Raw genomic sequence first — 12489 nt, 5'->3', positions numbered from 1 at the left:
AGATTCAAATATAAGGAAGGGACTTACCTGGTGGTCCAGTGGGTAAGACTCCACGCTCGCAATGCAAGGGGCCCAGGTTCGATCCCTGGTTGGGGAACTAGATCCTGCATGCATGCTGCAACTACGAGTTCGCATGTCTCAACTAAAGATCCCACACGCAGCAACTAAAACCCGGCGCAGCCAAAATAAATAAACAGATATTAAAAACAAACAACTCCCCCCACCCCCCCCCCCAAAAAAAAACAAATACTAAAGAAGCTACCACAGATCTGGGAAGGGGAACGTTTGTTCAAAGAAGGGGAGGGAGATATTGGACGTGTAAAACATGTCCCAACTTTTTATTCCATGGCTGATTTGTGCTAAGGAAATACTGATGATACTTTAAGTAGAAAATAAACAATCTGGAAGATAATTCACTTAAAATTGGAGTCTTTTCTAGGATTAAGAAGGTATACCATACTTGCCAATATAAAACTATGCTCATTCAACTAAAGAAGCTTTAGTTCATGCTAATTTGCTTCTCTATGCATAAAATTAGATTGTCATTGGTATTCAGAAGATTTCTAGTAGCAATAGTTAGAATAAATTATAACAGATCTGAATGGAAATTCTCAGATGAGGATAGCTGTAACCATCAAACAGATCACATCCTACTCATGTTTCCTAAAGCAGGTCACACAAAATATACTTACCAATACGCAGATACATGAAACTGTTTGAGAAACTCCATTTCAAATGTGGTTTAATGGACTAATTTTTACAAAGATCCTAATTCGATATCTGTAAAGTAATTCCTTGTTATTCAAATGTGTTCAATGCCCCAGTTCACATAGTCTGGTAAGAGTTACCTGTATACAGCCATGAAAAGTATGAGACCTGTTCTCTGGGAGTAGTTGTCAGCTGTATTGACAAAAAAGCTCAATTTTGTGCTCCTGAAATTTATTAAGAACAGTCATAATTCTAAGAAAATTGAGATTTTTCTTCCTCATCAATTTTAAAACATGGAAACACATAATCTCAGTTACAAGAAGAGTTTTTGGATGAATGGCACTGTAAGAAATGTCAAGGCAGAGGAGATCGGATGGCAGAGTAGGAGGAAGTGGAACTCACCTCCCCCCATGAACACATCAAAAATATATCTACATGTGGTGAAAAGATGCTCATCATTGCTAATTATTGGAGAAATGCAAATCAAAACTACAATGAGGTACCACCTCACACCAGAACGGCCATCATTAAAAAGTCTACAAATAACAAATGCTGGAGAGGGTGTGGAGAAAAGGGAACCCTCTTTGCACTGTTGGTGGGAATGTAAATTGGTGCAGCCACTATGGAGAACAGTATGGAGGTTCCTCAAAAACCTAAAAATAGAATTGCCATATGATCCACCAATCCCACTCCTGGGCATATAACCAGACAAAACTATAATTCAAAAAGATAATATGGGGCTTCCCTGGTGGCGCAGTGGTTGAGAATCTGCCTGCCAATGCAGGGGACACGGGTTCGAGCCCTGGTCTGGGAGGATCCCACATGCCGCGGAGCAACTGGGCCTGTGAGCCACAACTACTGAGCCTGCGTGTCTGGAGCCTGTGCTCCGCAACAAGAGAGGCCGCGACAGTGAAAGGCCCGCGCACCGCGATGAAGAGTGGCCCCCGCTCGCCACAACTAGAGAAAGCCCTCGCCCAGAAATGAAGATCCAACACAGCCAAAAATAAATTAAAAAAAAAAAAAAAAAAAAAAAAAGATATATGGACCTGTATGTTCATAGCAGCACTATTCACAATAGCCAAGACATGGAAACAGCCTAAATGTCCATCGACAGATGAATGGATTAAGATGTGGAATATATAAACAATGCACTATTACTCAGCCATAAAAAAAAGAATGAAATAATGCCATTTGCAGCAACATGGATGGACCTAGAGATTATCATTCTAAGCAAAGTAAGTCAGAAAGAGAAAGACATACCTTATGATACCTCTTATATGTGGAATCTAAAATATGACACAGATGAACATATCTACGAAACAGAAACAGACTCACAGACATAGAGAACAGACTTGTGGTTGCCAAGGTAGGGAAGGAATGGGAGTCTGGGATTAGTAGACGCAAACTATTATACATAGGATGGATAAACAACAAGGTCCTACTGTATAACACAGGGAACTATATTCAATATCCTGTGATGAACCATAAGTGGAAAAGAATATGTATAACCAAATCACTTCACTGTACAGCAGAAATTAACACAACATTGTAAATCAACTATACTTCAATAAAAAATTATTTAAAAACTAAAAAAAAAAAATCCTATCTATCTATCTATATCTACATGTGGAACAGTCTCACTGAAAACTAACTGGAAACTGGCAGAAAGACTCCTGTATAGCCAAGGCTGTAAGAAAGATCCACACAGAATCGGGTAGGAAGGGAAGAGAAGTGAGCAGGTTGGGACTTGTGCCCCAGGGAGGGGACTCAGAAAAAGGGAGATCACATGGGTGGAGATCCTCCCTGGAAGTGAGCAGTTCAAGCCACATATTGGGCACCCCAGCCCTGGGTCCGGCACAGGGAAGGCAGCCCCCTGGCTGGTCTGAGGGCTGGTGGGACAGGAGGGCTGTGGGAAGCCTGGACACTGCTCACGAGGAGTGTGCACATTTGCGCACAGACACAGTAGGGGACTTTTACTCCCACTGTTGGTGGGAATGTAAATGGGTGCAGCCACTTTGGAAAACAGTGTGGAGGCGCCTCAAAAAACTAAAAATAGAACTACCATATGACCCAGCAATTCCACTCCTGGGTATATATCTGAAGAAAACAAAAACACTAATTCAAAAAGATACATGCACCCCAATGTTCATAGCAGCACTGTTTACAATAGCAAAAATATGGAAGTAACCTAGTGTCCATCAACAGAAGATGTGGTGTATATACATGAATATTAGCCATAAAAAGAATGAAATTTTGCCATTCCCAACAACGTGGATGGGCCTAGAGATTATGCTTAGTGAAATAAGTCAGAGAAAGACAAATACTCTGTTATCCCTTATATGTGGAATCTAAGAAATAAAACAAACAAATGAATATAACAAAACAGACTGACAGCTGTAGAGAACAAACTAGTGGTTACCAGTGGGGAGTGGGAAGGGGGGAGGAGCAAGATAGGGGTAGGGGCTTAAGAGATACAAACTACTATGTATAAAATAAGGAAGAAAGATACATTGCACAGCACAGGAAAATATAGCCATTGCTTTGTAATAACTTTAAATGGAGTTTAATTTATAAAAATATTGAATCACTATGTTGTACACCTGAAACTAATGTAATATTGTAAATCAACTATACTTCAATTAAAAAAGAAAAACAAAAAAACCCTCAAGCCAGAGTTTAAACTCTTTGTCTCCGGTAGACCACAATGACTTTAAAAAGATTTAACTTAGTTTAACAAAAGTCTGTTTAGTACTTATTGACCATGAGGAAACTCAGATGATTTTTTTAAAAGATAAAGATTTAATAAGTTGATAAATCACTTAATAAAATATAGACAATAAAATATAGATTCTGACACAGAATATTAGTTTCAATTCTATTCTAAATAGCGAGGCATGTAAGAATAGATAACTAGAATTCATTTAGTATTTTAAAAGCAATTTTAATTAGAAATTACATCCTACATACAGGTGTTATTCCAAGAAGTTTCATTCCGTTGGCTAGGACTGAGCGGGCAGCTCTGAAAAGATGAAGTCTGGCCTACAAAATAAATTCAAGAATGATTCAAGGTCAGTTCAGTAACAGGCTAACTGTAAGTGAATAGATAAAATTGCTTTTAGAAGTAATCCTAACTTTTTTCTAATTTAAAGTAGAACAGTATCTCCAAGTGCCCTAGGGTTTCCTGTAGGCAAAGGAAGACAAATTCCTAGAATTTGTTATAGTAAGACTGGTACCCAAGGGTTGCGGAGTGGGAGTAACAGTAACACCATAAAGTATAGCTTCAGATAAGGGGAACTAATCACCCTATCACTTGATGTAGGAAAAGGTGTTTCATGGTCCAGTATGTTGGAAAGTAACATTGATTGTTACAGCCGAATTCTAATTATTACCTTGAGTGTATAAGTACACTGCTGTAGTTGAACAACAGGATGCTATTTTAGAAACATTTACAAGACTGATTCAGTAATAAGTCTGAGGATGCTAGAGATTACATTACACAGCAAAACTCAACATAACATACCCCGGCCACTTCAGGAGGACTGCTTTTTATGTGTAGTGTTTTGTGTGCCACCGCTGCAAGATGACTGAAACAGGAAGAGAATAATCATGATTAGGACCAGCTAATTTCCTGTGTAACATATAAGCTTGATATCTAATCTTACTCCCTCAACTTAGAGAAATCAAAGCCGAGAGCCACTAAAGGATATTTCCAAAGTTGGGAAGTTGAGGCTGAATTCACTGCTTTTCAATAACTGGCAAAGTGAAAAACACTAAACTCCGGTTTTAGATTTTTGGTCCTGGTTCTACTAATACCCGGTGGTATTATGATTACAGTTTCATTGATCTTAAGATTATGATTTTATTGTTAGTTTTACAAGTATAGGGGATTCTTTTCTAATAATTAGTTTTCCCTTATTTAGGCATCCCTCAAGATGAAATGTATAACATGGTCTGGCCTGTCTCCTTCTGTACTGGGAGGAGGTGGGGTAAGACTAGTTATCAATCCACTCTGCATACACTGGCCACTCTTCTTTAAAATATTTTTTCTGTTTAGGTTATGGCAGCAAGAAGAACAGTGCCAGAGAAATGATGCTTATGACATTAGTTTCAATGATTAAGTGACATTTAATAAGACTTTCTGGCTTCTTCATCTCTACATGTCTAAGTGGAAATTAAAGGAAAAAAAATCTATAAATCTGGGGAAGAAAGGTAAAAAGCATATTCAAGAAAAAAGTCCCAATAAATCTCTGATTTCAGTAAATCTTGAGTAAAAGCAAATACTTCCTTTCTTAAATAGCTTTATGAGAAGATACAACTGTTGCTATAAAACTCAACCTCTATTCAAACTTTCTAAAACAGCCACCGTGAAATTTCTATCCAAGTGTCATCTACTCGCTTTCCAATTCATTCTCTACCCTCTATCAGACTGACTTTTCTGTGCCTCTGCTTAAAACCTTTTTATGAACCCCACTGCCCTGAAAATAAGTCAGAATGCCTTAGTACACAACATACTCATTCTCCCAGAAGTTCTTTTAATGTATCATGTTCTTGCTCAACTCTGGGATTTTCTCTCCTTCTCTGCCCCCTTGCTTCTCCTGACTAACATCTACTCCTCTCCTCTGAGAAGCCTTCTCTGAGCCCTCAAGGCTGGGCTAAGTGCCCTAACATTGCCCCTCATGTCCAATCTATCCTAACACGTGCTGTACTGTGACCACCCATGATGTACCTATAGGTTCCCGTTCACTAGACTCCAGTGACCAGACCTTCAGTCACTGGATGAATGAATGAATGAATGAACATTAACTGCTAATTTGCAAAGATGAAGCAAGAATTCCTGTAACTTAAAGCATATAATTTTTTAGGCCAATGGATTTGTCTATAGGAGACCTTTAGATGAAAGAAAGGTCCTTTGTCATATCAAATGTCTTTTAATACCCCAAAATAGCAAGTTTATAACATACCTTAGAGTTAGAAGGTAACTGACAATGTGCCTGGGTTGAAGGTCTTGGGCTGACCTATAAAGCACCTCATCGAACCTAAAAGAAAGATGACAGGAGTGGTTGGCAGGGGGAGGCTGGGTGCATATTACACTAAGCTAAGATCTACGATGTAAGGCTGACTTGATATCGTTAATGGCAGAAGATACATGAAAAAAGACCTTGCGTAAATTTGAAGGTAAAGGCACATCTTTCTTTCTTACAAGCTCCTTGATGGCAGGTACTTTCTAAATCACCTTGAGACCCCATAGGCCTAGACCAAGGCAAGGACTCAAATCATGGCTGTTAAATGCACGAAGCCTCTAGCCATGCTGAGGAACATAATCTAGCAGACAAGAGTCTACTCACTGCCAAGAAAACCAGGTTGGCTTATTTTTCCTCACAAATTAGCCAAATGTTAGTAAACTAACCCCTCATCCCAGGAAAGAACCACTGACCACTGTGTGGCAATCAGAGAAATAGGCCTTGTTGTTAACCCTCCATATCCCTTCCAGATATTCATCAGTCTCTCCTGACAAGTCTGGCTTCACGGATAATGCTCATGAGAGCTCAGAAGTATGGTCTCTTGCCCAGTGTATTTGAAGCTGAACTGAAACCAAGAGGCAAATGAAGGGCTTATGGTCTCAGGGATGGTGCACAAAGGCAGGGATCTTCCTTCACTTATCACAGAGGGTGAGAAGATGATCGTTTCTACACTAAAAGGTTATGCTTTTACCAGGCTTTACGTTCTCACACCATGACCTAAAGGGTGTTAGACACCTGGGCTAATTCAATGGTGATAATATTTTTTAAGCCCAAGGATTAGCCGTGAGCATGCCCTCTGTCTGCTCCCAAAGGGCAGGCAATCACTTTTTGGTCACACCTTTGGAAAAGCGCTGTCTAGAGTCACTGGCCTGTTGATTCCAGTGGTCAGCAAACTACAACAGTCATTTCACGGAGCAGAAGCAGACTTGATAATGTTAGGAAACTGTACCTGAGAAGATGCTGGAGAATGGAAACAGACTGTGGCTCTTGTAAGCAAGCAGTGTTGAAGTCATTTAGATAACCGCATCCAAAAGTCTCTTCCAAACTGTTATCACAAGTTTAAACACAACAAAGGATTAAACAAGTCATCCTAGGACTCAGTTGCAAGTGATGAACATCACCTCATAACGCACAGTCTTGCTTTCCTTAATATAGTCCTAGGCTCGGAAGCTACCATCATTTGACCCAATGCCTCAGTTTTTCCTAAATCTGTTTCTTCATCTGAAAACAGAGTATACTCTTTGGCAGGGTTATTCTGAGTACTAAATAAGGTAATATACATAAAAGCATTCCATTTCATAGGTGTGCAATACACAAATGTTTAAAAAACCCCACAAGATCCAAACATAATAAGAGGTCCACTGTACTTCAACTAGTTTTGAATGTGAGATGTCGGAGAAGCCCAGAAAACAGGGCCTTTGGTCTCGGAATCACTCCATCCAGACCCCACCCTGGGAAGGACAGAGCAGCCCAGTGTTTCCCTGCAGGCCCTTCTCACCTGTGGAGGCGGGCGTGTGTGTACTGCAGGAAGACTCCCGTGTCCCCGCGACTCTGGAAAACACGATCCCAGCTGAACTGATAGTCAGATAACAGGAAACCTCTGAAGTCCTAAAATGACAGAGGAAATCTTCAGCGCTGGGATTTGTCCTAGTACCAAATAAAAGGCTCTCCCGGGAAGCAGTCTTCACAGACCTGAATGATGAGGGCTGCGAGCCCCACCCTCTCTGCTGTCTCCTGGGGGTTCTCCAGCTCTCTGGTAGCTAAAATAGACAGAGGCAGCTCCTTTAACCCTGCATGAAACTGTACAGAATCCGGGACTAAAGTGGAGATAAAACCTGACAAAACCATATGCTGACAGCATCAAGAATAAACAGGTGTACAGCAGGCAATTAACTGTCCTAATGGGGGCTGATTTAACTTTGATAATGATGTTTTCAAGCCTTTGGTAAAAGGGAAGAAACACGGACTTATTTTTCTTACAAACATCCCTTGTAAGACATTAGATAGAGCTGGTACTTATTTTTCCAAAGGTGAAGGTTAAACAAAGCCATAAGGACTTGGGACTTGCTTCTGATTATGGAACACAGGAACTCTGCGCAGGCACTCCAACCGTGGGGTGACGATGCTGAAGCTGCCCAGGAAAAGAGGCTCAGGGTGTATCGATTCCCATTACTAAACTGAGTAACAGCCCAGCAGCAAGTCTAGAAGTGCTGGCACCTTGAATTAGCAAAGCTATTTGTGCCAAGGTTTATGAAAGTTCAATGGAGGGATGGTCATAATACATCACACTGCACAGGAGTCCAGCAAAACATAAAAGTGCACGTAAGTTATGCCTGTAACAACAAAAAAATGAATTCACTCTTAATAGAAGCCATGTTCTGTAGCATCCTCAATCGAATCTCATTTAGAACATCTTCCAGAAAAGTAACGTCTCCTCTTCGCGTCTTCATTCCCTGCACTACCCCAAAGGGCACGTGCTGGCACCTAAAATGGAGCAGGCACTTAGTTCACTGAAAAGGAGCTGGTGATCAAAGAATATAACAATACCCTTATAGAGAATAGTCTTAACTTCAACTCTCATAGAGAGGTTTTAAAAAATTAATAAATTGAAATATGCTGTGACGTATGCCACAGAAGATGTTAAACACACAGCTTCATTTCATAATCACTAGCATATGATTAAATTACTAGTTGCCTTTATGAAAAAAAGGAGATGGGAATTAAGAATTTTGAAAATCAAGCCTCTGAGCGATATCTAATAAAACCATTTATTGAATGTTTATAAGCTAGAAATTAATATAACCAGGACAAAAATTAGCACAAAGAACAAATCTGTTTTTTCTAACATCTAACACTAACATCTTGAAACAAAGAAGTGAAGTTTGAATGAAAATCTTTAACAATTTGCTACATTTTTGGACATGGCTGACCTAGCAAAACTTTAATCTTGAGCAGGCAATTAAGAACCATGCAGACAGTACGGTACCTTTCTGCCCAGTCGTATCCCATGATCTGCAGCATTTGGAACACTTGCTGAAAATGCTTTTTTTGCCCTTTATCTGTCTTGAGAAAAAAATGTATTTAAAATAAAAGAACACTGATAAGTTAATCTACAATAGGTTTGACATAAATCAAATTAAAATGTTTGAGTTTTGACAGACTAGAGTCACTGTCAGTGGATATGTTTTAAATAAGCACACAAAGCGGATGCCAACAGAAGAAGGTCTAAGGTGAGTCCTCTAAAACAGAAGGAAGTAAGAGCTGCAGCACTCCACTGAGTCAGGAGGGAATATGAAATTTAACCTTCTGAGTATTCTATCTAAATTCCTCCTCTCTCAGCTGTTATGACCTTTATCTCCAAGAAGGCCAAAGCTAAGCTCTAAAAAGATATTTAATAGCAACTTTTTTTTTCCTTCGGGGAAAGGGAGGTTGCACACAGAAAGAAAGGAAGGGAAGAGGAGACTAGAATATTACTCAGCATAAAAGGAACAAACTATTGACACATGCAATAGTTTGGGTGGATCTCAAGGGCATTCATTATGCTGAGTGAAAACAGCCAACCTCAAAATGTTACCTAATGTGGTTCCATTTATATAACATTCTCAAAGTGACAAAACGGTATGATGGAGAACAGAGCAGTGGTTGCCAGTGGTTAGGGTTGGAGGAACGCATGATTATTAAGTGGTTGCCATAAGAGAGGCTGTTTTGTGATGGAACAGTTTTGTATTCTGAATGTGGTGATGGTTACATGAATCTACACGTGATAAAATTTCATACCCCCCTCCACCATGCCCATACACAAGCGTGTGTAAAAACTGGTGAAATTTAACTAAGGTCTCTACCAATGTTAGTTTCCTGGTATAGACAAAGTATCATGGTCATGTAAGATATTATCTTTGGAGAAGACTGAAGGCTACATGGAAACTCTACCATTTTGAAACTTCTGTGAGTCCTAAAATATTTAAAATAGAAAGTTATTTTAAAAAAATGCATTATAGTGACATGTACATATTTGTTACACATAACCATTCATTTGGGTAATTTTTGTTTTTTTTTTTTACTATGAAGCAATGTGAACTTTTTAATTTTTAAGTTTTTTTTTTTTAAACATAGTGTTTGCCACCATACATACACTTAACATTGAATCCTTTCTATAGTTTGAGAAAATTATTTTTGCCTAGTTTTTCAACAAGGCATTCAATTTCTATCTTTGCAGTTTTCATGAAGTAGGGATCATAACCTTTTGTTCTTTATTGTGATTACTTACCACATAAATCATTTTATCAAAATTATACTTGTCCATTCGATCTATAGCAGCTGCAAGATCTCTGAAAAAAAACGGCCATAGATTAAGAGTTACTAAGCAGATCTGGGTAATAATTTGTTTTACCTATTTAATAGTAATGAGGCTTTTCTCATTAAGAACTACTGTTATTCCAAGCCTCGGGTATAGTACCCATGCTTATATAATCCCAGTACCATACTTTGATACAAAGTAGTAATAACAAAAACAGCTTTGGGAAAAGAATTATGAAAGTGCTGTGAAAAGATCAAAAATAAATAAAAGCTCTGGGACAAGTAGTAATAATAACTAAATAGCTCTAGGCAAGGTGTTTATAGGTAAATGTTTTATGATTTGTTAACTAAGCCTCTACTGGAAAGAATTACCTTCCTGTCACTTTTCTGCAATATACTTTCTTAAAGAACATATTTAAAACATAGGTGATATAGTATCTTCTAGCTACTCTTCCAACGTCTTGGATCATTCGAAAGCAATACTTTCTAAAGCATTTAAAAAGACCATAAATTCCTTTGACAAAAATTCCACTTACCTCTTATCTCTGGTTAAGGACAAAATACCCAGTTTGCACACAGTACAGAATATTTAAAAACAAACCATAAACTATAAAATTTTAAGTGAAAAATTTTAGGTGAAAATTATTTAAATATTGAATTTTAAAATTAGAGCTAATTAACTTGTGGAGAATATAGTTAATAACTATGTAATATCTTTGTATGGTGACATATCATAACTAGACTCACCATGGTGATCATTTTGAATATACAGAAATACCAAATCACTATGTTGTGTAACAGGCACTAACGTAGTGTTGTAGGTCAATTATAATTCAAAACCAAACAAACTCATAGAAAAAGAGATAGGATTTGTAGAATTTCAGAGGCAAGGGATAGAGAGAGGGGGAATTGGATGAAGGTGGTCAAAAGGTACAAACTCCCAGTTATAAGATAAATAAGTACTAGGGATGTAAAGTACAAAATGATAAATAGAATTAACACTGCTGTATGTTATATATGAAAGTTAATGTTAAGAGAGTAAACCCTAAGAGTTCTCATCACAAGAAAAATTTTTTTCTATTTCTTTAGTTTTGTTATCTATATGAAACTATGGCTGTTCACTAAACTTATTGTGATAATCATTTCGTGACGTATGTAAGTCAAATCATTATACACCTTACACAGTGCTGTATGCCAATTATATCTCAATAAAACTGCAAGAAAAAAAATTAAAGCTATTTTTGCTTAACAATGCATGACACTGGGAGGATTTTGAGGATTTTTAAAGTTCCTAGATCTTTTGAAATGTTGGGGATCATCAAAATGTCATTGGTACCTACTTCAGGATCCTGATATAACAGAGCAAACGCCCCCTGCATTGTAAGCGTGGAGTCTTAACCCCTGGACCACCAGGGAAGTCCCCAGAGCATGTGTTCTGAATGGAGGCAAAAACTGTCTCGTGAGGGACAAAAAAATCTTACTCTATTTATGTATAAAGCACATATATGCATACAATACATACAGACACATCTGTGGTGTTAAAATTTCATGAGGATGGGCAAGTATAAAAAATATGGCTAAAAAGGCTCCTGAGAAGGGTTATAATTTAAAAAAAGGCTGTAAAACACTGATACAGATTATCCCAAAAACAAAGTCACAAATATACACCCCCATTATATTTTTTGATTTGAGCCAAGCACAAAACAAAGAAAAACTTTTTGCTCCAAAGAAAAAGAGATGAATATAAGAAAAAGTCCTAGGTTGAGTTTGTAGAACCTGAATTTGAAAGCCGGAGAGGGCTTCCCTGGTGGTACAGTGGTTAAGAATCCGCCTGCCAATGCAGGGGATACGGCTTCGAGCCCTGGCCCGGGAAGATCCTACATGCCTCAGAGCAACTAAGCCCATGCGCCACAACTACTGAGCCTGACTCTAGAGCCTGTGAGCCACAACTACTGAGCCCGTGTGTCACAACTACTGAAGCCTGCACTCTAGAGCCCACGAGCCACAACTACCGAGCCTGTGCTCTAGAGCCTGTGAGCCACAACTACTGAAGCCTGCGTGCCTCGAGCCCGTGCTCCACAACAGGAGAAGCCACCGCAATGAGAAGCCCACACACCGCAACGAAGAGTAGTGCCCGCTCGCCGCAACTAGAGAAAGCCCGCGCGCAGCAATGAAGACCCAACACAGCCAAAAATAAATACAAATAAAATAAATAAATTAAAAAATAAAAAGCCGGAAGAAATGCCAGGTCATTTAGTTCAGGTCTCTCTTTTCACAAAGTAGGGAACCATGGCCCAGAGAGGTTAAGTGATGGTCATGGTCTCAGAACAAAAATTCAGGTCTCCAGCCTCACCCTGTGCTCTTGTCAGTATCCTCCTGCATTTTTCTTTGTCTGTTATAACAACTCCCTTAATTTACAACCACACACAAAGCTGTATTCTATAAGGAACCCATCGAAAGGACA

The 12489-nt window shown here is 38.8% G+C and overlaps 1 protein-coding gene across 5 annotated transcripts in view; it reads right to left on the bottom strand.

Annotated features, from left to right (window-relative positions):
- Window positions 1-3352: 3352 nt before the first annotated feature.
- The window catches only part of RARS2 (arginyl-tRNA synthetase 2, mitochondrial), an 80544-nt gene continuing 71407 nt past the window's right edge, over window positions 3353-12489 (bottom strand). For 4 of the 5 annotated variants that reach the window (XM_036871518.1, XM_036871524.1, XM_036871522.1 and 1 more), the window contains 9 exons: window positions 9997-10057; window positions 8716-8792; window positions 8089-8213; window positions 7422-7489; window positions 7228-7337; window positions 6679-6774; window positions 5670-5744; window positions 4229-4292; window positions 3353-3747 (listed from right to left, as the gene is read on the bottom strand). In XM_036871518.1, coding sequence (XP_036727413.1) covers window positions 3661-3747; window positions 4229-4292; window positions 5670-5744; window positions 6679-6774; window positions 7228-7337; window positions 7422-7489; window positions 8089-8213; window positions 8716-8792; window positions 9997-10057 — 763 coding nt within the window. In that variant the 3' untranslated portion in view covers window positions 3353-3660. The remainder of the gene's footprint in view (window positions 3748-4228; window positions 4293-5669; window positions 5745-6678; window positions 6775-7227; window positions 7338-7421; window positions 7490-8088; window positions 8214-8715; window positions 8793-9996; window positions 10058-12489) is intronic. The other variant, XM_036871521.1, reaches the window with a different exon arrangement.

This window comes from Balaenoptera musculus, chromosome 12, assembly GCF_009873245.2.
Source record: "Balaenoptera musculus isolate JJ_BM4_2016_0621 chromosome 12, mBalMus1.pri.v3, whole genome shotgun sequence".
Taxonomy (NCBI): Eukaryota; Metazoa; Chordata; class Mammalia; order Artiodactyla; family Balaenopteridae; genus Balaenoptera; species Balaenoptera musculus.
Note: the sequence above shows the minus strand (reverse complement) of the source record. Positions and strands in the feature narration are given on the sequence as shown.